At 51.7% G+C, this 26,620-nt stretch overlaps 1 protein-coding gene across 3 annotated transcripts in view; it reads right to left on the reverse strand.

The window, feature by feature from the left end:
* Nucleotides 1–26,620, reverse strand: part of LOC140429507 (transient receptor potential cation channel subfamily M member 6-like) — a 426,501-nt gene that overhangs the window by 89,317 nt on the left and 310,564 nt on the right. For all 3 annotated transcript variants that reach the window (XM_072516596.1, XM_072516595.1, XM_072516594.1), the window contains exons 25-26: nucleotides 20,908–21,040; nucleotides 12,931–14,123 (exon numbers count right to left, since the gene is read on the reverse strand). In XM_072516596.1, coding sequence (XP_072372697.1) covers nucleotides 12,931–14,123; nucleotides 20,908–21,040 — 1,326 coding nt within the window. The remainder of the gene's footprint in view (nucleotides 1–12,930; nucleotides 14,124–20,907; nucleotides 21,041–26,620) is intronic.

The raw sequence follows: 26,620 nt of genomic DNA on the forward strand, positions 1-26,620 counted from the left end.
GGGGTCATGTGGGACTGCAAGCCCTAATGTCATTGGCTGACAGATCCTGGGTCCTGGTTGGCCGTTGACTTCTAGCTCCGCCCTGAAGGCGGAGTATAAGAAGCCGGAGTCCTCCCCCGCAGGCCAGTCTACTACCGAGCTGCGGGGGAACAGACACGCTTAATAAAGCCTCATCGACTTCACTCTATTCGTCTCTCGGAGTCTTTGTGCGCTACAATTTATTAAGCGTGCCTAAAAAGGACTATGGAGCTCAGGATCATCCCGGAATGCCTGAGGATCAGCCCCCACGCAGTGAACGCGGCAGCAGCTTTCAAGCATTGGCAGACTTGTTTCGAGGCCTACCTCAGAACGGCCACCGGCTGGGTCACAGAAGACCAAAAACTACAGGTCCTGCACTCGAGGTTAAGCACGGAGATTTTCTCTTTCATCGAAGACGCAGAGGATTTCCAGACGGCGTTCGCAGCACTGAAAAGTCTCTATGTCCGCCCAGTAAACCAGATCTATGTTCGCTATCAACTCGCAACGAGACGGCAAAGTCCCGGAGAATCGATAGATGAATTCTACGCCGCACTACTAATTTTGGGACGAGCCTGCAGCTGCCCTTCGGTGAACGCAAATGAACACACGGACATGTTAATGCGCGATGCTTTTGTGGCAGGTATGAACTCCTCGCAAATCCGCCAAAGACTTCCAGAAAAAGAGTCGCTAGGACTCTCAGAGGCACGGGCCCTAGCAGCCTCCCTAGACGTGGCCGCGCGTAATACCCGCGCCTACGGCCCCGACCGCGCGGCAGCCCATTGGGCTCCGTACGTACCCGTCGCGACAAACCCACCCCCCCCCCCGGACACCCCACAGGCTTGCGCGGTCCAAACGCCAAGTCGCACCGGGGGCGCCCGCTGCTATTTCTGCGGCCAGGCAAAACACCCCCGGCAGCGCTGCCCGGCCCGCGCAGCAATCTGCAAGAGCTGCGGGAAAAAGGGCCATTTCACGGTTGTGTGCCGGTCCCGCGAGGTTGCCGCTGTCCCGGGAGAACAGGGAGCCCTGCATGCCGCTTACGTTCCCCAACCCCCCCACCCCCCGCGCCCCATGTATGACCCGCCGGCGCTACCACTTTGGGTCCCGACCACCGCTCTCCCCGGAGAAGAGGGAGTTCTGCGTGGCTCTAACGCCCCCCAAACCCCCCCCCCCCCCCCGCCCCACGTATGACCCGCCGGCGCTACCAATTTGGGTCCCGACCACCGCTGTCCCCAGAGATGAGGGAGCCCCGCGCGTTCCTAACGCTCCCCAACCCCCCCAGCGCCCCATGTGCGACCTGCAGACGCCGCCATTTTGGGTCCCGGCCACCACGAGGGGAGGAAGGGCGCCGCCATCTTGGACCACCCCAGACCTGTACGACGCATGGGGGCAGCCATTTTGTTCATCCCGACGCCATCTTGGGCGGCAACAACGGACCCCAGTGTCGACGGCTCCACGGGGTTCGAGGAAGACGCTCCACTACTACAACCACGTCTCGCTTCAGTAACGCTCGACCAAGCTCGGCCCCGGACACTCCAGACGACGACGACAACGGTGCTAATAAACGGGCACGAGACACCATGCCTAGTTGACTCCGGGAGCACGGAGAGCTTTATCCACCCCGACACGGTAAGACGCTGTTCCTTGACCACCTATCCCAGCGCACAAAAGATTTCCCTCGCTGCAGGATCTCACTCCGTACAGATCAACGGTTTCTGCATAGTTACCCTAACGGTGCAGGGGAGGGAGTTCAAAAACTACAAGCTACACGTCCTTCCCCAACTCTGCGCACCCACATTACTGGGATTAGACTTCCAGTGCAATCTACAGAGTCTTACCTTCAAATTCGGCGGCCCAATACCCCCACTCACTATCTGCGGCCTCGCAACACTCAAGGTGCAACCCCCGTCCTTGTTTGCGAACCTCACCCCGGATTGCAAACCCGTCGCCACTAGGAGCAGACGGTACAGCGCCCAGGACCGGACCTTCATTCGGTCCGAAGTCCAGCGGCTACTAAAGGAAGGCATAATCCAGGCCAGCAATAGTCCCTGGAGAGCACAGGTGGTAGTAGTGAAGACAGGGGAGAAGCAAAGGATGGTCATAGACTATAGCCAGACCATCAACAGGTACACACAACTAGACGCGTACCCTCTCCCCCGCATATCCGACATGGTCAATCAGATTGCCCAATATAGTCTTCTCCACCGTGGACCTCAAGTCCGCCTACCATCAGCTCCCCATCCGCCCAAGTGACCGCAAGTACACAGCCTTCGAGGCAGACGGGCGATTGTACCATTTTCGAAGGGTCCCATTTGGCGTCACAAACGGGGTCTCGGTCTTCCAACGAGAAATGGACCGAATGGTTGATCAACACGGGTTGCGGGCCACGTTCCCATATCTCGACAATGTAACCATCTGCGGCCACGACCAGCAGGACCACGACGCCAACCTCCAAAAATTCCTCCAGACCGCTAAAGCCTTGAACCTCACGTACAACGAGGACAAGTGCGTTTTTAGCACCAACCGGCTAGCCATCCTGGGCTACGTAGTGCGCAATGGGATAATAGGCCCCGATCCTGAACGTATGCGCGCCCTCATGGAATTTCCCCTCCCGCACTGCTCAAAAGCCCTGAAACGCTGCCTGGGGTTCTTTTCATACTACGCCCAGTGGATCCCCCAGTACGCAGACAAGGCCCGCCCTCTAATACAGACCACGACCTTCCCCCTGTCGACAGAGGCTTGCCAGGCCTTCAGCCGCATCAAAGCGGATATCGCAAAGGCCACGATGCGGCTGTAGCCCTCCGGCGTAGCTCTAGCGGCCACCCTTAACCAAGCGGGCAGACCCGTGGCCTTTTTCTCCCGAACCCTCCACGCTTCAGAAATCCACCACTCCTCAGTGGAAAAGGAAGCCCAAGCCATAGTGGAAGCGGTGCGACATTGGAGGCATTACCTGGCCGGCAGGAGATTCACTCTCCTCACCGACCAACGGTCGGTAGCCTTCATGTTCGATAATGCACTGCGGGGCAAAATCAAAAACGACAAGATCTTAAGGTGGAGGATCGAGCTCTCCACCTTCAACTACGAGATCTTGTATCGTCCCGGAAAGCTGAACGAGCCGTCCGATGCCCTATCCCGCGGCACATGTGCCAACGCACAAATTAACCGCCTCCAAACCCTCCACGAGGACCTCTGCCACCCGGGGGTCACTCGGTTTTTCCACTTTATCAAGTCCCGCAACCTCCCATACTCTTTAGAGGAGGTCCGTACAGTCACAAGGAACTGCCACATCTGCGCAGAATGCAAACCGCATTTTTTCAGACCGGATGGTGCGCACCTGATTAAGGCTTCCCACCCCTTTGAACGCCTTAGTCTGGATTTCAAAGGGCCCCTCCCCTCCACCGACCGCAACACATACTTCCTTAATGTGGTGGACGAGTACTCTCGCTTCCCATTCGCCATCCCCTGCTCTGACATGACCGCGGCCACAGTCATTAAAGCCCTGAACACCATCTTCACACTGTTCGGTTGCCCCGCATACGTCCACAGCGACAGGGGGTCCTCTTTCATGAGTGACGAGCTGCGCCAGTTCCTGCTCAGCAAGGGCATAGCCTCAAGCAGGACGACCAGCTACAACCCCCGGGGGAACGGGCAAGTAGAGAGGGAGCACGATACGGTCTGGAAGACCGTCCTACTGGCCCTACGGTCCAGGGACCTCCCAGTTTCACGGTGGCAGGAGGTCCTCCCGGACGCTCTCCACTCCATCCGGTCGCTATTGTGTACGAGCACTAATCAAATGCCTCATGAGCGTCTCCTTGTCTTCCCTAGGATGTCCTCCTCTGGAACGTCGCTGCCGACCTGGCTGGCGGCCCCAGGACCCATCTTGCTCCGAAAGCATGTGCGGGCACACAAGGCGGACCCATTGGTCGAAAGGGTTCACCTCCTCCACGCGAACCCGCAGTACGCTTACGTGGAGTACCCCGACGGCCGACAGGACACGGTCTCCCTGCGAGATCTGGCGCCCGCCGGCAACACACACACCCCCCCGACACCATTCACCCAAGCCCCCCCTTCCTGCCACCGCCGCACCCCGCGACCGCCCCCTTCCCAGGAGGATCGGTTCCCTTCCCCCCCAGGCCCGACCAAGAATAAAGCCCAAGCTGAAACCGTAAGGCTCCCGGAGACGACAACACCGGAACAAACACCACCACCACCACCGGGGCCGAGGCGATCGACACGGACGACCAGACCGCCCGACCGACTCGTGGCGTCGATCTAAATCAATATATGGACTTTTCACAAGAACATTTTGCTTTTTCTCCCGATACCTTCTGTAAATAGTTGAAACAGGACAAAATTGTACATACTGTATTGCCATATGAATGTTTTCCTCCCAGGACCAGCCCTGTAAACCCTTACCACCATGCGAAGCATCACCCCGCCGGGTTCATTTTTGACAAGGGGTGAATGTGGTTTTTGTGCGCTACACCCCTACAACCCAAAGATGTGCAAGGTAGGTGGATTGAACATGCTAAATTGCCCCTTAATTGGAAAAAATTAATTGAGTATTCTAAAAAATTTTTTTTTTAAATGTTTTTTTAAAAATACGTGGGTAGTGTTTGAGGTGGGGAATATAGTAGCAGATCCACGGTGAGCGGGAAATTGGAGGGGACGCCAGTGGTCCTGGTGAATGTGTCTTCCCCAAATTGGGACGATGTTGAATTCATGAGGCAGGTGTTGGGAAAGATCCCAGACCTTGGGCGAAATTCTCCGGAAACGGCGCAATGTCCGCCGACTGGCGCCCAAAACGGCGCAAATCAGACGGGCATCGCGCCGCCCAAAGGTGCGGAATGCTCCACATTTTTGGGGGCCGAGCCCCAACCTTGAGGGGCTAGGTCGGCGCCGGATGAATTTCCGCCCCTCCAGCTGGCGGAAAAGGCCTTTGTTGCCCCGCCAGCTGGCGCGGAAATGACATCTCCGGGCGGCACATGCGCGGGAGCGTCAGCGGCCGCTGACAGCTTCCTACGCATGCGCAGTGGAGGGAGTCTCTTCCGCCTCCGCCATGGTGGAGACCGTGGCGGAGGCGGAAGGGAAAGAGTGCTCCCACGGCACAGGCCCACCCGCGGATCGGTGGGCCCCGATCGCGGGCCAGGCCACCGTGGGGGCATCCCCCGGGGCCAGATCGCCCCGCGCCCCCCCAGGACGCCGGAGCCCGCCCGCACCGCCTTATCCCGCCAGTAAGGTAGGTGGTTTAATTTACGCCGGCGGCACAGGCATTTTAGCGGCGGGACTTCGGCCCATCCGAGCCGGAGAATCGAGCGGGGGGGCCCGCCAACCGGCGTGGCGCGATTCCCGCCTCCGCCGAATCTCAGGTGCCGGAGACTTCGGCAAGCGGCGGGGCAGGATTCACGCCAGCCCCCGGCGATTCTCTGACCCGGCGGGGGGTCGGAGAATCTCGCCCCTGGACTCGCACAGGTTGATTATGGGGAGGCGGATTTTAATACGGTTATCGAGCCGAGATTGGATTGGTCGAGTCTGCGATCGGGGAGGGTGTCGGCGGTGGTGAAGGAGCTAAAGGGCTTCAGGGAACGCATGGGGGTGGACCCATGGAGGTTTGGGAGGCCGAAGGGCGAAGCAATTTTCGTACATTTCTCATGTGCACAGGGTGTACTCGCAGAGTGATTACTTTGTGGTGGATAGGGCTCTGCTGGCTGGAGTGGTCAACTCGGGGTACTTAACGATTGTGGTCTCTGACCACGCGCCGCACAGGCTGGACTTGCTAGTGGACCGGGGGGTGCCCAGTGCCCACATTGGAGATTAGACATGGCGTTGCTAGCAGATGAGGAGGTGCGTGAGTAGCACCCTTTTATTGGGCAGCACGGTAGCACATAGTTATCACTGTGGCTTGACAGGGCCAGGGTCCCAAGTTCGATTCCCTGCTCGGGGAAGTCTGTGCGGAGTAATGTCCCCGTGTCTGCGTGGGTTTCCTCCGGGTGCTCCGGTTTACTACCACAGTCCAAAGACGTGCAGGTTAGGTGGATTGGACATGCTCAATTGCCCTTAGTGTCCAAAACGTTTAGGAGGGGTTATTGGGTTACGGGGATAGGGTGGATGTGAGCGCTTCAAGTGGGTCGGTGCAGTCTCGATGGGCTGAATGGCCTCCTTCTGCATTGCATGTTCTATGTTCTATGAACGTGAAAATGATGCTCCCGGAGGGACCAGAAGTGTAGGTGACGGTCGCTATGGACACGGAGAAGGCCTTTGATCGGGTAGAATGGGAATATCTATGGGAAGTACTGGGACAGTTCGGATTTGGGCAGAGGTTTGTGGATTGGGTCCGATTGTTATATAAGGTGCCGGTAGCGAGTGTTAGGACGAATCGGGTGAGTTTCGGGTATTTTGGATTGCATTGTGGGACAAGGCAGGGATGCCCATTCTCCCCGTTGCTTTTTGCCTTGGCGACAAAGCCATTGGCAATGGTGCTTACAACGTCATGGAGTTGGAAAGGGATAGTGCGGGGGAGGGGGTGGGGCATAGGGTTTCGCTATATGCAGACGATCTGTTGCTTTATATTTCGGACCCATTAGGAGGCATCATGGGATCACGAGTATCGTAGAGGAATTCGGACGGTTTTCTGGGTATAAGTTAAACATGGGGAAGAGTGAGGTCTTCCCGATTCAAGGAGGGGAGGCTGGGTGAGCTCGCATTTAAAGTGGTGGGGACAAACTTTAGATTCTTGGGCATCCAGGTGGCACGGGGATGGGAACAACTACACAAATTGAATTTGGTTCTGTTGATAGAGCAAGTGAAGGGGGATTTTAAGAGATGGGATGTGCTCCCAAATTTGGCGGGTGCAGACCGCGAAAATGGGCTCCTGAGGTGTTTATTTCTTTTTCAGAACCTTCTGATTTTTAATCCAAAGGCCTTTTTTAGGAAAATTAATGCCCTGATTTTGGGGTTTGTGTGGGCGGCGAAATCTCCACGGAAGAAAGTGCTACTGTAAAGGGGACACGGTGGGGATAGGCTGGCCTTGCCAAATTTAATGAACTATTACTGGGTAGCTAAAATAGTCATGGTTAGGAAGTGGGTAGCAGGAGAGGGGTCGGTACGGGAGCTGTTGGAGGCAGCTTCTTGTAAGGGCACTAGTTTAGGGGCACTGTTAACAGCGCCTCTGCTGTTCTTGCCAGCCAGGTACTCCATGAGCCCAGTGGTGGTAGCAGCCCTGAGGGTGTGGGGACACTAGCGGCAGCACCTGGGGTTGGATGGTGCCTCGGTCTGGGCACCGATTTGTGGGGATCATAGATTTGCACCGTTGGTTGGACGTGGGGTTCCGGAGGTGGCGGAGGGTGGGGATCATGCGGTTTGGGGACCTATTTGTGGGGGGACAGCTTTTCGATCATAGAGGAAGAGGAGTATGAGCTGCCCAGCGGGAATGGGCTCCAGCACTTACAGGTACGGGATTATGTTAGGAAGCAGGTGCCATCCTTTCCCGAACTGCTGCCCCCGGGGCTGCAGGACAAGGTGGTGCCGGAAACAGAAGTTGGCGAGGGTAGAGTGTCGGAGATTTATAAGGAATTGTTGGATTGGGAGGGAGCCCTGATCGGAGACGTTAAACGGAAGTGGGAGGAAGAGCTGGGGAGGGAGGTGGAGGCTGGTTATAGGAGGAGGCTCTGAGGAGAGTGAACACATCCTTTTTGTGTGCTAGACTTAGCCTTATTCATTTCAAAGCGCTTCACAGGGCACATATGACAGTGGCCAGAATGAGCAGATTTTTTGAGGGGTAGAAGGCTCGCGAACCATGTCCACATGTTTTGGGCTTGTCCAAAGCTGAGGCGATTCTGGCAGGGGTTTGCTGATGTTATGTCCGAGGTACTGAAGGTGAAGATTGCCTCGGGTCAAGATTTGGAAGTCCCGCCCTCTTTTCAGACATTTCCAATTTTACACGTAGGGAAAAGGGTTGGGTTGTGATTCACACATGAAGGAAACCCAAACTCATCAGTGCCATTTGAATTCAGTGCTGAGTTCAAACAGATACTATTTTGGCTGTTGCAGTTTGGGAGTAACAGTACAAAGAGGCTATTAAAGGATTAGCTGTTTTTGATTGTCTTTATAAGAGATGAAACACTTGAGACTAAGGTTTTAATAGGCTTTCATGAATGGGATTTCTTTGTAATATAGTGAAGGCTGTATTATGTTTGTAAAACATTATTTTATTTCATCTCAATTTGGCTCCTAAGAGCTATCCATGGTGGATATTGGCTGAGCTGGCATGAAGAGTATAATGGCTGTAATGACTTAGACCAGGTCTTTGAGATTGGCCAATTGGAATATGAGTTCCCTGGTTAGTGGGCCCATTAGGGAACTTCTTCTCTGTACATAACAAGGAGTGTCAGATCCTCAGCACTCCCAGTGTAGACAGCAAGCTGAGTGCACATGGTCTTACTGCTGTTGGTTTTGTTAATAAAAGGGATTCTGGTGAAGGGACATCTGCCTCCGTGGACTTATTACAATGGCCAAGGTTGGTTGGTGGAGTGGCATGAGTTGGCACAAGGGTTATAAGGGGCAATGGGTGGATAGGGGGCATGATTTGGCGAAGTGGGCATGGGGAGTGGATCGGAGTTAATGGAGTGAGAGGGGTGAATCTAGAGAGCCTAAAATGTAATCAAAAAACTGGGGAAAAGTCCCAGAGAACTGAGGTGGCCTTTTAAGTAGCCTGCCTCATCATGCAACAATCCCTTCCTCCAATCTGTTTCCGTTGTCGGCAGGCCCAACTCTAACCTGCATGCCTTAACCAGTGCAAAAATCACACTAGTCAGATGCTTCCGACCAATTGGAGTCCAGCAAGTCATATCATTAATTGGCGCAACCCAATAGTCTCCGGCCTCCCACGATTCTCCGCCTCCGCCAGGCGGAAGTGACGCCATCGCAGTTAACTTGTGGTATTTAAAAATGGGGATTGGGCTTCGTGGCAGGGGAGAGAGAGGAGGTAAGAAAGGTTTCCAAAGGCTGAACACTGGGCCGACAGTTGTGCCCCTGGCTGGGGTGTATCTACCAGGGGCGGGGGTTGGAGTAGCGGGAGCGACCAGGAGACGGGCCGTTGGTCTGGGGTGTCCGGGCAGATTGACATTGCCATGGCCTGCAAGGCAGCGATCTGGCTGTGTGGTCAACCAACTGACCACTGTGACCCGTAAATCGGCAGAACACCACCCTCCCTATGGGTACCCCCCACCCCCCAGACAGGCCTCCCCCTAGGATCTCTCAGACCCCAGCCGACCCATCAATGGGAAGGGCATGGTCCAGTGCAGCCAGTGTCCACCAGGTCAGGCACTCCTCAGTCCACCCATTTGAGGCACTGCCCCGCTGAAGGAGAGCAGGGGAAGAGGAGAGTGTACCCGAACAGCAGAAGCATGCACCGTGGCCTTTGCCAACCACCCTGGCACACTATCCCCCCTCCACCCAGGGCGGATGCCCCATCAGTGGCACTATCGGCTAGGCTACCCCACCTTGCATGACCGCCGGCCGCCACCAAGCCGCGCCTGCCCACTGTGCTCCTGCTCCCACCCATCCTGTGCTCGGACAAGCTGTGTGTCACAAGAAGGGCCCAAGGCACACCGCAGCTTCGGTTTCAATGAGTGCCTACCCACCTCACCCAGCCACATCCATTGGCACTGCCCGCATGCATGTCACCAAGCATAGCGCCAGTTGGTGACACATGGTGGCCCCAACCCCACTCCACAACCAGGTGCCACCTTGCTGGCGGGGTAGCACATGGCCCACCCAAAAAGGACCGTAGACCCCACAGGAGGATGCAGGAAGGAGCCACAGAGTATATCACTGCCATGGGTAGCGCCAGCCACTGGTATCCTTGTTAGCAGGGACGGGTGGCAGGGTTAGAGGCCCCCCCTGGTGCCAGGTACTAACGGGGCGCAGAGCAGGAGGCAGAGTGCTGGAGTATTGGCCGGGGTGGGAGTGGGAGGGGGAGTGGGAGGGGGACATGCAGGGGCAGGGGTTGCAGTGCAGGCCAGGGCAACCGTGTAGCCCCTTGGACCTGGATGGAAACGGGATTTCGCAGTATGCTAACATGTCTGCCCTTTACCCCCTGCAGGCAATGGATTTTGGACTCAAGTCAGGAATGGTTGGCATCTGCCTAGTCGCAGCGGCCCTTGCGAACGCAAGGAGGCTCCTTGAGCAGGAGCTGCTCAGGGAGCACCCTGCACAACAGAAGGTTTCCCCAGAGGAGCCGGGGCCAAGCGGTGAGCCTGGAGAGCTGGGCATCCAACAGACCAAGGTGATGGGACAGAGGCGTCGCATCAGGCTCGTGTACAATCGGCAGCGGCTGTCCTTCGAGGCCGTGCCGGACTGAGCGTTTCCTCGACGACTGCGAATAAGTAGGGAGACCATGCGTCATCTGCGCCAGATGATGGCGCACCTGAAACCGCAGGGCTCTGTAGGAGGACAGCCCCTCCCGGTGGCCGTCATGGTGACGGTCGCCCTGAACTATTATTCCAAGGCGTCATTCCAGGCGCTGAGTGGGGACCTGTCTGGGATCTCGCAGACATCCGTTCACATGTGCATCCACACTGTTACGGATGCCCTATATGTCAAATCGGCACAATATGACAGTCTGGACTAAGCCCACCAGGTTGCCCGGGCAGCGGGATTCGCCGCAATCGAAGGCATGCCCCAGGTGCAGGGGAGTGATAGATGGGACATGTCTCCCTACAAATACCGGCACGAAGGGGCGCCCTTCATCAATAGCAAGAGTTTCCACTTGATGAATGTGCAGTTGGTGTGTGACCACCAGCTGCACATTGTGCATGTCAGCGCCCGGGATCCAGGCAGTGTGCACGACGCTTTCGTCCTGGCACACTCGTCGGTGCCCGACACCTTCAACGCGCACCCTGGGGTGAGGTGTTGGCTCTTGGGCGACAGGGATTACCCACTGTGGCTGATGACACCCATCCGGAGGCCCCAGACCAATGGGGAGAACTATTAAAATGATGCCCATGCAGCGACCAGGGGCATCATCGATGCGAGTGCCTGGACTACTCTGGTGGGGCCCTCCCAGTATAGCCCTAGAGATATCTCCTGCATCTGTTGGCCTGCTGCGTCATGCACAACATTGTGCAGCAGAGGGACGACATGCTGGAGGAGGGGGAGGAACAGCAGGCCTCATCCGACGAGGAGGATACGGAGGAGAGCCAGGATGGGTAGGACTTGGGGCCTGGGCAGACACAGGAGGCCACACGATGTGTGTGCCAGGGCCGCTGCGCATGGGAAAACCTGATCGGCTCCAGATTTGCCGTCTAGGGGGCTTGACCTCTGGCCTCTCAACCGTCCAGCCCAATCTCACAGTTGGACTCCTCCAACTGCACCTGCAATAGCTGGATGGTCGCCTACATCCCTTCATGTAGTCCCCAGCTCTGCGCCTGCATCTCCAACTTGACAGGACTGCCCTTCCAGAAGCGCTAGACCTCTCTGGGTTTGAGTAGCCCTCCGACCGTCAACCCCCATTGCGCGGTCCCTACTTCCACCTGATGTACCAGAGCATTTCTGTCGTGCGCAGCAGATAGGTTGTGCACACCAGGTGCCTCTTCACTAAAGTGCCCAACCGAGGTGAGGGTATCGGTGACAGCAATGACAAGAAGTCGGTGCCGTCCCCAGACATGTACTCGAGGTTGTTGCAAGGTTGCAGCAGGGGGTTAGGGACCCCGTCGGTCCCGCCTTATCACCAGGTGAGCCACAGATTTGCGGAAGGGGGTCGAGGGACACCAGCAGGAGGTGAACCTGTAAGATACAAGACAAGACGCACGGTGAGATCGCTGGTAGGCGTGGTGGGAGGGGTGACTCACATGCCACAGGGACATTGCACCGCAAAGGGGGCTCACTTTGTTGTCTGATGCTGACCTCCACCTCCGTGACTGCCCAATCTCCCACCCCGCCGACCAAGTCCATCGCCCTCTGTTCCACGACAGTGAGGGATGCAGGTCCGATGGGCCCCTCCGGCCTTCTCCCACTCCCAGCGGTTGTGGGCCGCCTTTTCCTGGGGAAATAGATAATGCACAGTGTGAGACACTTGGACGCAAACAGCACAGGGTTCTGCAGCTGGTGGCCTGTGTGTGCAGGACACCAACCTATGGCAGGCGGTATGGGTGTTGGTATGTGGTACAGAGTGTGGTGCGGGCAGACTGCTGGCGGGTGGGGTTCAGCTGCCCTCTAGGTGGGGGGATGGGTTTAAGGGAGTGTGAAACGGGGGAGGTGCCTGGGGCACGGAACCGGTGGCTCACCCGAGTCACCCTGAGGAGATCATGCAGCTTCTTTCTGCACTGCTGTCCGGTCCTCACGTTGGGACCCATGGAGCTCAAGGCCTCTGTCGCCTCCACACAGGCCCAGTTGACGACAGTAGGTGGCAGCCTCTGGGGAACACAGAGTGTCCCACCTCTCCAGCTCTGCATCCGCAAATCTCAGAGCCGCTTTCAGGGGTGCCATCTTCTTGGCTGGAATGAGAGTGTGTAGGGAGGGGAGTGCTTAAATGCAGCTACAGCTTATAAGGCTCTTGAGTGCCATTCCTTATGCCGGCGTGCGTTGGAATTGCACTAGTTCTAAGTGGCGCGAGCGCTGGTCCATAGCATGTCCTGACTGGCTCCGACAGTCACCACATCGGGACCGTGGAACACCCAGCCTCATCAGCACTTGTGTCTCAAATGGAGAATCCAGCCCTAAGTGGAGCAATTCTCACCACAAGGCCACATACCTGCACCCCCCATTAAAATGTTCTATTAAAGCATTGTTTGCAATATGGATTGACATATATAGGACACAAATTGTTCAGAAATCACTATTTAATTTAGCTTATGGCTTCTTGAGGTTATAGGCATTTTCCCATTAGTAATATTGCAAAATATAATCTAAAAAAACCTTTTATTTTGCTTCTGCTCCAGAGATTTTCTTCCTTTTGAATCCTGAACCTGAAGCTGTTTCTTCGGGAAGTTGAACTGTTCCTTCTCAGTGGATTTATCCAGTAGGAAATGCTGTTGTACTTTTGCTTGGAAAGACAGTCAAAGTCGGCACTGGTAAGTCCACATCTGTCCGAACTGCATGAAAAGGAATGAGACTTTCTGACCCGGGAGTGGTATGATCCATCATCCCTACAGGTACAGTCAGTATTGAATAAAGAATGCACACATTTTTTATTTTGATTCTCCAAACTGGCACTGAAGATCCCTGGCTCATCATCTTCATTGAATGCCCAGTTGACATAACCACCTTCAAGCTCCTCACTGTGATTGCCTGATAACAGGGAAGCATCAATAACAATGGGAGAGGCTAGCAGGTTCAACGAAAGTTCATCTAATCTCCCATCAGTCGTTACAGGTGGCATATGAATTACATCCCATTGTTTAGCGTCATCTTCTGCCTTATTCTGCTCAGGGGGCATCCTTTGAAAGCTGAGTTGTACTGGTGTGCGGCAAGGGGTTTTCTCTCGCTTCCAAACAACTGAGTTTAAATCGGTCAATGTTGGAGTGCTTGGCAGTGACAAGTTAAAACGGCGTTCTGTACAATTAGGACTTTCAAGGGGCGAGGGGACTAGGAATAACTGTCCATATTTATGAGGTGATGTGGGCTCAGATAACATCTCTGACATGACAGTATCGCCTTCCAACCCTTTTTGCATAAGACGTGTTCGGTTAGCAAATAACTCGTGTTTATTCCCATTCTGCTTTTCCAATTTAGGTGATTCAGCTACAATGTTTGAATTGTGATAACATATTGAAGGCTTGTGCCCATTTGTTAAGTTCCGAAGTAATGAAGGTGGAGTGCTATAATAATTTTGCTTTGTTTCAGCAGAAAAACTGTCCAAGGGATTCAGGTGGATCACATTGCTCCAGCTGTGAGGCAGCTTTCGAAAGTCATTGCTTTCTGTGTTGTTCCCTAAGAATGCATCGTCCACTTTTAAACTATCCACAGCAGAGATAACCTTTAGGGTGTCCACAGTCAAGGCTGAGAGGTCCTGCAGATGTCCAAGTTGGCTGTCCAAACTGTGCAAAGATTCCTTGACGTAATGCACTTTTTCATTTACTTCTTTCAAATGCATTGCCATTTCTTCAACTCTGGAAAATAAGACACATTTCACCCATTTTAATTCCTTTAAGTTGTTGCATTTTCTGAAACATCCAATTACAAATTTCGAGCTGAGCTACTTGGGATGTTAAAGGGATTTTATCAAGGCAAGTTGTTGTTTGGTTCTCAAACTGCCAATCGTCTTTATTGTGGTAATTAGTCCAATGTCAGAGGTTTCGCAGTTATACCCTAAACAGATGGCAAAAATAGATATTGCCTGACTGCAGCACCAATTCAATCAAATGGTATCTTAATTTGTTTTATTCTAAACAATTTTCTAATATCTATAGTCACTTCTCCAATTTCCTGTTTGTTCTTCCTGTAAAACATCTTGAGGTTTTTTTTTAATTGAAAGGCACTCTATGAAGAGTATGTTGCTGCATGATAAAGACTGAAGGCTGATTGAGGGCAAGCAATAAAGTTGGGGTTATAAAAATCCTCTGCATTTCAGCTTATTCCCACTGCGATGCAAACATGAGTACATCAGGAAAGTCAGAAATTAGATACACCAGATTCTGACCTAGCAGTGACTCTGTAATAGTTTTGCGATGGCCAAAACTTTGCTTACAAGACCATTGCCATCAGTGGGGAACAGCCAAGGCAGTAACTCGCTACTATGGGAATTCCTTCAGAGCAGCCTGGCATATGGTATACCTGATCGGACCGTATATATTTGCTGGTCCACGAGAAGACATGGAGTCCATCTGAGGTCCAAGGTGTAGATGAGATCTAGCTGCAACTGGAGAAAGTTTTGCAGGATTTGAACTTGAATGCCTGGCTCGCTCATATGGTTTACTTCTATGCAAGGTAGTGCAATTATTCAATATTTCATCCAAGTGCCAAGATGGAACAGAATTAATGCTAAAACAACAATTTCTTTATCCACGGTGACAACTTAATTTCCTACAAGTTTTATGCTCCCAGCTTTTCAGCAAAAATGTATTGTGCTATAATTTGAAATCAGAGTGGGAAATAGACATACACACAAGCAATCTGCTTTTATGAATAGCAAGAGGATTGCCATATAGGATAGTTTTAAACTCATTTGAAGGATGTCAGGGACAGAAGGGTCCTGTCAGGGCCATGTAGAGTCAGCCAGTGTCTACACAGCTGTTAGCCTCTGCATTCGCAAAATTTGGAATAAACAAAACTCATCAGAAGGTTTTAAATTGCTTTTGTTTCAAAAAAAGTAAACTTCACTGTGGTGTTGGGTGCTCTGGTGCACAGATGAGCCAACACAGTTGTATGTGGTACAACTCTATTTTATTATAACTCTTATAATACAGTTCGTTCTGGATACTCTGCACGTGCTGTCTCCCTGAGTGTGTTTGGCAATAGATGTGTCCTGGTTCTCCTCTGCAGCTAATACTGACCACCGGGGGTCGTGTCTGTGCTTTTATATCTTTCTGTCATTGGTTGTGGTGTTGTGTGTTCTGATTTGTCTGTTGGTGTGTCTATCATGATGTGTGTGTTTGAATATCATGACATCCCCCCTTTTTACAAAGATATGTGCCTACGTGGTTATAAATATAATTGTGTCGTGAGTGCATCGAAGAGTGTGTGTGTGTGTTATGTACAGCGTGTGTATATGACGTAACTATTTACATGGGGCGATGTCGGGTGCGTCACACTAACAAGGTTGTACCATAACAAAACTTGGATGCGAGAGAAAAAAAAAAACTTGAACATTGGTCTGGTCAGACGATATCTGGAACAATAAACAACAACAGGTTATAATACAGAAGTGTTTGACTTTTTGAACGTATGAACAGCGTTATAAGTCCAGTCTAATGGGTGACCGCCTCAAGAATGGGCTGGTCCTCAAGCCGGTTCAGCTGTGGAGATTTGGTTCTGGTGGCGATGGAAGGGGCATGATCCGTGGCATCTCCACGAAGTCATCCTTGGGAACCAGTGGAGGATCCGGCGTGTGCGTACGGTTCAGTTGCGAGCGTGGAAGGCGGCGCAAAGCTCGCTGATTGCGCCTACGCACCAATCCATCCGCCCTGCATGCCAGGAACAAGGTGGAGTCTTTTTCTTTTTATGTTTGTGGTGGACGGCATCTTGTAGCCGATGGGTCGTTGCCATCGAAGTAGCACCATCACTAATATCATGCAAGGCGATGACTGTGCCAGATGTGGAAGTTGGCCGAGACCGTGTACGCTGGTTCCGGCCACCTGCTGTGCCGGAAGGGCGACTCCGCAGAGAAACGTCGAAGCATGTCGCCTTGGAGAGAGAATTGTTGCTCGCATCAACGTCTGGCGATGGCGCGAATTGGTGTGTCCATCTTGGACCGCCGGTGCTGGTTGCCACTGCCGACCCAGTGGGACTGCCACGCGATCCATTCCCTGTCGCCGTGGCATCCGCCGTCACCCTGAGCGTGCCATCACCGAGGCCGCGACACCGCCCGTCCGGAGCAAGGTCTGGCGTGCGCGAATCAGAGTCGGCGCTTGGCTGCTCCCCATCTGGAGTCCGGTCTGCCTTCCGTCGATGCCCCCCGTCCGGAGTCCCAACAGGTTCACTGGAGGCAGCCGAGATTCCCTGAAGCTGCACTTCTGGAGTCGGAACATGCAGGAATGCACCAACCAGTGGAGAGGGTCGAGCCATCGAGGGTGGAAGCCGTGCGCTGCCACCGCAGTCGTCAGTGGTCCCACCGTGATCGTCGAGTGCCTCGGTACGCACTAGGCGAGGTCTGTCACCTTGCACCTTTTGCATGGGAAGTGGGATGCTGTCGTCACTCGTCTCACATCCCGTGGATAGATCCTCATTAGCAGCTTGCTGTTCACTAGGGTTGGGTAAATTGTCAGAGTTTTCATCTGGTGGTGCACACCATGTCGGTGGACTGTCATTGTCTTGCCGTTGTCCTTCATTTGGGCTTTTCTTCTTTGGAATTTTAAATCTTCCCCCAGACATTGCAGAACCTTGTTTATTACCCCCAAATTCTCCCATAGGTATGGTCTCGAATATAGGATCCAATGTTTCTATCGACATTGTACTATTTTCCAAAGAACATTCCGTTTCACTTTTCTTCTCAGGTGCCTCATGTGCATCTTTGTCTAATGTACATGCCTTCATGGTCTCTGGGTCTGATTTTGCTGGGACTGGCATGGTCACAGTCTCTCTTTTACTGTTCTCAATTGCCCACCTTATACTCCCCATACATAACTGCTTAATCACTGGGGTTAGTGTGGTACAATGGATAATCGGGTCGACCTTATCTGCATCTTCACCATTAGTGGAAAGCACACTTGGTTCACTTGACACTGCTGTGGGTTTTAAATTCGTTATCTGGCTACTCGATGTCGGTGTCCTCAGGATTCTTGCTCCAATGTTCTGCTCAATAATCAGTGGAGCGTGTATAGGTTCAATGCAATTAACGTTCCCCTCAAGGTTTGAAGAGTCATTACTGACTAACTGCTGGTCTCCGAAGTTGGGATTTTGCGGTGTTGTGTTGAAGGGAGACATTTGTCCCTGCTGTAGATATGATTCAGGTTGTGTTATTTCCATTACCTGAGGATCAATGTCTTGTCCATTTTTTCGATCCGTACTAAAACACTGGCAATTCTCAGTCTGCTCCTTGCAAGTTAAACATTCAATTAATTTCGTTAGCAAATCCTCAGCATCCTTCTGTGGCCGTGCAGCATTATTAATCTCCGTTCGGCTATAATGATCCTGAAGGTCAGCGCATAAACCTTTTTTCTTCGGGCTTGGACGAGGCGATTCCTTTGGCTTGTCTTCAGTTGGGCTTGAACAGTCTTCAGCGCTGTGCCCTTCATTGTAGCATGAGAGACCGTCATGTTCATGCTGCTGTGTAGCCTTCTTGCTGTTCACGTGAGCATGGCAGACTTGCATCGTCTGCCGCTGGTTGGTCAGGAGAGGTTGCTAGACCCTCATGGTCTTGTTCCTGCAAGGACTGCGCTCTGGAGTCTTGCGTTCCTTCCATCGTGGAGTCCGTCCACGAGCTCTCTGTGGAGGCTTGTGACACTGGAGTCACTTCTTGTTCGTGCAAGGACTGCGCTCTGGAGTCTTGCGTTGCTTCTATCGTGGAGGCTGTCCACGAGCTCTCTGTGGAGGCTTGTGACACTGGAGTCACTTCTTGTTCGTGCAAGGACTGCGCTCTGGAGTCTTGCATTTCTGCAATTGTGGAGTCTGTCCACAAGCTTGCTGTTGAAGCTTGTGACACTGGAGTCACTTCTGGTTCATGCGAGGACTGCACTCTGGAGTCTTGCATGTCTTCTTTCATAGAGTCGGGAACGTTGAGCGGGACGTGGACCACGCTCTGTGTGGCAGCAGGGCACTCTCCGTGTGCTTGCACCGCTCCCTGTCTGTTAATGTCAGGCTGCAGCATCATCCGGTACTGATAAGTTGGAACGTCATTTTGCTGGATTGAAGATCCTCAAATCCGAAAAATGAATCCGCATCTGCGTCGGATTCAATGTGGGGGCCGCCAATGTGCAACACGAAAGGTTCGTCCGAGTCATAGTCATATAGGACCACGGAGCTATCATTGGGCTCGCGAGGTCCGGAAACACTGTAAAGATCGTCATCGAAGTATTCAAGGTCGGAATCATCGGCTTGTGCGTAGGTAACTGCTTGTCGGAGGGTTCTTCGGAGGTCAAATTCATCTCCTGGGTCAATTTGCGGCACTGTGCTGTCATTCCAGGTGAGGGAAGGTTGTTTTACAGCTTTAACAGATTTTTGTTTTTTTGATTTGGGACGTTTCCCTTTTAAATTGGATTTGGGACATTTCCCTTTTAAATTGGTGCAGTCTGGGGCCTCTGACATCCTGACGCTCGGTATGTAACACGTAGGAAGCGACTGCGCATGCTCAGATCGCTGTTCCTTTACCGATGGCCGTTTTCTTGACTGCGCATGCGCAGCATCTCGCGCATGCGCAAACGAAACTTCCGGTTCTGCGCATTTCTCGCGCAACTGTGCTAGCGTTATACCTTTAGCAAGATGGCCGCCGACCTCGACCCAGCCTTCTCTCAGGCCCGGGATTTCGGCCTCTGGGAATTCGGGCTCCGGGATCCCAGCCACGAGGTGAGTACTGCAGCTTTTCTTACCTTTATGTGCCGATTGGATTGCGTTTTCTTCACAGTACTTGGAGAATTTGCCCAGGACTGCCTGGTAATCGTACCTTTGCTGCCTCCTGAAGAACCTGAACCTTCTGAATATTTCTCTTGCCCTTGCACCGGCGATGGTGAGGAGAAATTCAATTTTTTCCTTATCATCCAGGTCTTTGAGTTCAGCTGCCACCAGGAACAATTCGAACATTTGCCGGAATCGCCGCCAGTTTTCGCGGAGGTCGCCGTGGCACTGGAGCGCCTGTGGAACCGGGAGCTCGTACATCATGCCTGGGCACTGCTGGTTGTCTGTGTACACTGAGGTATGCCGGCAGGTATCGATCCACTCCTGTACCATGTGGTGTTGGGTGCTCTGGTGCACAGATGAGCCAACACAGTTGTATGTGGTACAACTCTATTTTATTATAACTCTTATAATACAGTTCGTTCTGGATACTCTGCACGTGCTGTCTCCCTGAGTGTGTTTGGCAATAGATGTGTCCTGGTTCTCCTCTGCAGCTAATACTGACCACCTGGGGTCGTGTCTGTGCTTTTATATCTTTCTGTCATTGGTTGTGGTGTTGTGTGTTCTGATTTGTCTGTTGGTGTGTCTATCATGATGTGTGTGTTTGAATATCATGACATTCACCAGTTAGACAGAAATCCCCAACATGATAAATTTACTCTTTGTCACATGAAATACATGTCGTGTTGGGTCTTCCGATACACAAATGATCCAACACGGTTGTAGATGGTACAACTCTGTTTTATTGTCTTAAACAATAACAACTAATAACTGCTGGCTGAGGTTCGTGCTTCACCAGCTAACCTGTGGAACCAGCCTTTTCACTATCTTGGTGAGGCACTCAGCACATGGTGTATGTCTGAGTGGCACGCTGTGAGCTCTGTGCTCTGTGCTATCTCCTGGTAGAATGAGCGGGAACTGTGGTGTTCCCTGTTTTATAGTGCGTGTGCTCTCACTGGTGATTGGCTGCGATGTTGTGTGTGTGTTGGTTGGTCCAACTACCTGTCCATCAGTGTGTGTGTGATTGCACCATGATATGCTAATGTGGATATCATGACAATACAGAAGCCTAGTCCACAAATTAACTTAAACCTCACACACAGCAACCAGCTTGTGCATCTTTGAATATTTTACTGTGTTCAATCAAAGTTGTTGGTAATGGTGTTACACTTGGTTAGCATACTGCCCTTTCACCTTTAAGCCATGGGTTTAAACTAATGGATGAAAATATCCTCCCATCAATGAATGAGTTTACAGAGTCTCACTCAGGTTCATAATTTAGCTCAGTGGGCTAGACAACTGGTTTGTGATGCAAGGCCAGCAGCGCGGGTTCAATTCCCATACCAGCTTACCCGAACAGATGCTGGAATGTGGCGACTAGGGGCTTTTCACAGTAACTTCATACTTGTGACAATAAAAGGTTATTATTATTATTATTTTGGTGCCATTCAAGGACAGTGTGAGAAGGCTTAGGGTAAAGCGTGGCAGTATCGTAATGGTGCTGCAGAGGGTGCTATTCTGAGGTTGAAGTCAAGGCATATTTTTGGAGCAGACTTGAGTGGGCATTATTCTAAGGTTGGCTATACTCCTGTGACCTTGGAGTAATTCCTACTGACACTGGCATTCCAAACCTTAATAAGTATAAAACTTAGCAATAATACTGTTGGGAAATTGCTGCAGATTTACCTTTCAGTTGTTACTCTAATTCTTTCATTGTCACTTGAATGAAGATTTTCATTCTTCTCATGAAAGTATTGCTCCACACATAGCTCTTCAAAGTCATGAAGCTTCTTCAGCTCCTCCTTACTCAGATACAATTCTATTCAAAATAAAATGGTGATTTTCACTTATTTCCTAAATTGGTTAAAAAAAAATCAACATTGAACAGGTAATTCTTTGTTAAAAACCCATTTATTATTTCCTTTCTCTCCTGGTCTTCGAACGCCAGATATCTTATGGAACTGCTGTTTAAATAATTGCCTGGGGACCTGCTCCCAAGTTTCTAACCACAATGTTTGATAGGAAGCTGCAGCCACTATACATGCCTCTCCCCCATTTCTATGACCAACAAGTTGTTTCTCAAGTTTTCAGTTTATGCATGAGCAAATTGACTGGGGTTACACTGCCCGCATGATATTCCTTTCCATTGAAGTCACTGGATCTGAAACTACCAGTTTTCTGCTCGTGCCCAAAATACTTATGACAGTAGCTTTAGCATTGACCTCACTGCCCACACAACATGAGCTACTATTCACACAGGAAGCATTTCTCTTACTTTCATGATAGATCACAAATATATTGATGGTCTTAAGTGACTTCAGTGAAAAGGTCTGCATCATCAAGAGTATCAAATCTTCTGTCTCTTTGAATTAAAGATTCAATGTTGTTTCACATGTACGCTCACTTTGTTCTGATGCTCGAAGATGTTTCCAATTGCCTGCAGGACACATTTCTTATAAATACCCTACAACTGAGCATTCTCCTCAGTGTCCAATAGAGGGCACCAAACTATCATTACTGATCAACAGAACGTTATATGTCAGTTAAACTGAGTTCAATTGGTTAAAGTACAGGCTGTAAAGAATCTGCAGTGTACTCCTTATGTAAGTAAAATTAGGATCTGGAAACTAGACTGGAACTTGAATACCCTTGTGTTGTAGAATTTGGCCTTGCAGGTTAGAACCATGCACTGTCACTTATGAAGCTATGCCATGAGTTCCCATTCCCGGGCTTTCAAAGAAATCCAGTTTATGGTCGGTAAAAGTGCACTTGGACAGACATGGCATAAATCTGGTCCCATGGGCAGATATGGAGACCATTTAGGTGTCCAGATCGGGATCGTGGTCTGAGCCCCTAAATCAAAAGGGGCACTTCCTTAAATAATTAAAATCCGAGCCCGAGGAATGGAAGCCATGGAGTTAATTTTCACTTTGGACACTGGATGAAAAGTAGTGGCTGCGAATTAGTAGCCTGTTGCGTAACCCACCCAATTCTCCTTTTCAGCATGTAAAGGATCACAGGCAGGTGTCAAACTGCAGCTTGTTCGGGCTCCAACTATTTTGTTCAACGAAAACAACTAAGTAAACAAAATGAAATGAACTGAGGGACAAATTAAAGGAACAGTCACTTAAAGGGAAACTGCCTTAAACAAAAAGCAAATCATAAACGAAACTCAAAACATTAAACCAAAATGTGATTAACGGGGTCAATAAGGCACCCCTGCGGTGCCCAACAAGCACTGAAGGTCACAAGGGTGGCCGTGGACACCGCATGCTCCCTCTCCAGGGACACCCAACTGAGAAGAGGGGAAGACAGTTGGCTTGGACAACCGCCTCGGTCGCCCGCTACCAGGCCCAGGAGCGGGTTCACGAGGAGGTCCTCCTCCCTACCTGTCCCTGTCCACATCAGGTGCCCGTAGATCAGGAGCGTGTGGCTAAAGTGCAAGCAAAACTGCAACAAAAGATTTTTAAAAATAACTGAACAGGAAGTGCAGCCTCTAACAACCTCTATGAACACGGTTCATGGACTCAACAAGACTGGAAAAAAGGCAGGTATCTTGGGAGTCTGTGAACCAGTGTAACCAACAGTTGTATGGTACTGCTGCATGCAACACCCTCCACCCAAGTCCCCGATGATAAGGGGGAGGACTGCACCATAAGGGGACCTCCACTGGGGACCTCCGCCGCCGGACAGCAACAAGGCGTGCCAAGGTGTGTCCGGGGTAACTGGCTATGGCAAGGAAGCAAAGGGTGTGCAGCAGCAGTCCATACAGAAAACCCCGCCGTGCACTACGAAAGGGTTGAGGGCACTACTGCGAAGCAGCTCAGGCTGTGGGGTTCCGGACCCCAAGGTGGTGGTGAGGGGGGTGTTGGGCTTTGGGGCCAATATGAAATTCCTTCCAATCAGGAGCCTGCTCAGACAGGGGTCCACCGCACACCTGTGTCTCCTCAAGACCACAAGTGCTGCTAGGTCTGAGCACGATCGTTTTGAGGTCATGGATGGCATTGCTCGTGAGCTGGACACTCACCACCGCAGCGTTGAGCTAACTTGTAGTGTGTCATCCAGCCTACTCCTCATCTCCAATCCTGCGACACTCCAGCAGGCATAGCCTGAACCTCCGCCAGCCACCAAAAGTGGTACTGGTAAAGGTGCGGATTCCTGAGCAGCGGCTCCCTGACGACAGCTGCTACTCCAGACAGGGGAGAGCTACAGCACTGGGCAACCATGTTCCACAATTTAAGAATGTCCTGATAACAGACGGGTAATGCCAGCAAAGAGTTTTGAAGGCCTGTCTAGTCCATGAACAAGAGCTGCATGTCATAGTTCAGGTTGTGCACCTGGCGGAAGAAATACATCGCCAGGGCACACCATCTAGAAGGGGGCTCGAGATAAAGGTATCGCTGAAGGGTCTGAAGGCAGATGGTTGCCACGTGGGTGTTGAGTATCACCAGCACCTGACCACCGTCCCCAAGCAGGATATTTAGAACCTCAACCGACCCAGTGCAATCTTCTCTGGATGTTTGTAACAAAATCTGGGGGAGGGGTCAAAATGACCAGCCAGTACCACAACATGGAGGCAATCAGCTGATTTATGACCAAAACTTGGCCCCTATAAGACAGCACTCGGAGCAGTCTTTTCCAGCATTTCAGGCAAGGGCTGACCTTGGCCTCCAGCTCCTCCCAGGATTCCTCAGCCAGGCAAAGATGGACTCCTAAATAGAGGAGATTGGTCTTGCTCCAGGTGAAAGGCCTGAGCTCCTCCGGGAGGGTGTTCATCTACCACGGACCGACCAGGAGCCCAGAGCATTTGGCCCAGTTGATCTTGGCAGAGGATGAGGCAGAGTACACAGCCAGTGGGGTCTGTGAACTTAAGGACCATCCCAATGCCCGGCCCGCTCAGAACCAAGAGGCACAGGAAAGGCTCCGTGCAATTGGAATAAATTTGGCCAAAGGGCAGCCCTGTCGCACTCCTCTCCCAAAGCAAATGGGTGCTGCCAGGGACCCGTTAACCTCAGCAAGACACTCTAAGATGGCATATAAAAGTCGGACACGAACGACAAAGTGTGTCCCACACCCGAATGCCGGCAGAGTTCCAAATAGGTTTTCACGATCGGTCCCGTCAAATGCCTTCTCCTGGTCAAGAGACAGGAAGGCACTAGACAGACCAGACCTCTGGGAATGATGAAACGGAAGATAAAATGCTGGAAAATCTCAGCAGGTCTGGCAACATCTGTAGGGAGAGAAAAGAGCTAACGTTTCGAGTCCGATGACTCTTTGTCAAAGCTAACAGATAGAGAAAGTGGGAAATATTTATACTGTCGGAGAGAAGAGCAGTACTTCTTCAGGGTAGGTATTCCTGGAAGAGAGGTGGCAGTGAGTTAAGCACTGGATTAAAGCAATTACTGCGAATGCTGGGCTCTGAAATGAAAGAGAAAATGCTGGAAAATCTCAGCAGGTCTGGCAGCATCTGTAGGGAGAGAAAAGAGCTAGTACATTTTGAGTCCAGTGACTCTTTGTCAAAGCTCTTTTTGTCATCGGACTCAAATCATATCAGCATCCGTAGTAATTTGCTTTTATCCTCTGGGAATGATGGGTGAGGTCCCGGACCAATTGCTAATTTAGACCACTGATCCTTCTTACCGATTAAACTCATTTATAAATCACAGTGCCAACTTCAAACCACAGCATTGGGAGCTTTGAGCTCCATAATGATTCCTACAATTGTTCACTCTGCACTGCAAGTAAAAGATTAAGAAGACTCCAGCTACTAATATGTGAATAGAAGCTTTAATTTGCACAGATGCACCAATGCAAAAAAACAGCATTGCTTGCATCAAAATAAAAAAACTGCAAAAACAGAATTGATCCCGCATAGAACAAATGTATTGCTACATAAATAAGTACAGGGACAGTGTCTCCACTGTCTCTGCCAATAACACTCACATCGTTCACTATTGTGATAAAAAGCAAAATACTGCGGATGCTGGATATTTGAAATTAAAACAGAAAATGCTGGTACAATGCAGGTCTGACAGTATCAAATTCTGCACACACCCCTGTGAGCATCAACGGGGCCGAGGTGCAGATGGTTAGTGTGGTGAAACCACTGTGTTGTATTGTGCTGCCACAGTATTACGTGTTGTACAGTATTGCCACTATATTACATGTTGTACGGTTTTGGCTCTGCCCATGGCTCCTCCCCCTAGGGCCTGGGTATATAAGCTGCCGACCTCTCACACTGCCTCATTCTGGGGCACGCTGCCAGCTCTGTTGTAAGTCAATTAAAGCCATTGTTAATTCACTCTGCGTTTCCGTCTTAATTGATGGCATATCAATTTAATTGACTTACATTAAATTAAAGAGGTGTTGAACATGGATCCGGGCCTCAAACCGGACCTCCTGCAGATAGACCCCCAATCAGCCAATGGCATCTTCGCACACTGGCTACGCTGTCTAGAATCTTTCATCAATTCTGCCGCCATTGCCGTCACCGAGGAGCACAAGCTGCGAGACCTCATCTCCCGGGTGAGCCCGCAAATTTTTCTCATCTTCTGGGACGCAGCCTCGTTTGATGAAGCCATTAATCTCTTGAAAGGACGGTATGTGAAATGGGTTAACGGACTGTTCGCCAGGCACCTCCTTGCCACGCGGCGTCAGCGCCCTGGAGAGTTGCTGGCAGAATTTCTGCGTGTTTTGCAGGTGCTCGGCGGGGTCTGCAACTGCGAGGTGCTGTCGGCTACTGAGCACACCGAACCTCTGATCCGGGACGCCTATGTTGCCGGCATTGACTCACACTGCGTTCGCCAGCACCTGCTAGAGAGGGAGACACTCGACCTCTGGGAAACAGTGCAGCTTGCTGAATCGCTGGGGGTGGCCTTCCGTAACATGGGTGCCTGTGCCTCCGACCACACGGCACCCTCGGGACGTCGGGGGCACCTCCATCTTCAACGCCATTTTTGAAGTCCGCCGCCGCATCTCCAACGCCATTTTTGAAGTCAACCGCCGCATCTCCAACGCCATTTTTGAAGTCCACCGCCGCATCTCCGACGCCATTTTTGAAGTCCACCGCCACATCCCCGACACAATTTTCGAAGTCCACCATCGCCTCCCGGAACCCCGGCTCGCCCGTCCGGCAGCTGGCCTCTGCTACTCTCGACCGGCCCGCCCGCTGTCCGAAGCCCGCCCGCGTCCGAAGCCAGCCCGCCATCCCGTGGCCGCCTCCATCACCCTAAACCAGTCTCGGCCTCATCACCTCTCAAACTCTGTGAAGGCGGTCCGGATCAACGGCCACGAGACGGCCTGCCTTTTTGACTCCGGGAGCACAGACAGCTTCATACACCCGAACACAGTACGGCACTACTCCCTTCCCGTTTTACCTGCAGCCCAGAGAATCTGCCTG

The sequence above is a fragment of the Scyliorhinus torazame genome, chromosome 9 (assembly GCF_047496885.1).
Source record: "Scyliorhinus torazame isolate Kashiwa2021f chromosome 9, sScyTor2.1, whole genome shotgun sequence".
In the NCBI taxonomy this organism is placed as follows: Eukaryota; Metazoa; Chordata; class Chondrichthyes; order Carcharhiniformes; family Scyliorhinidae; genus Scyliorhinus; species Scyliorhinus torazame.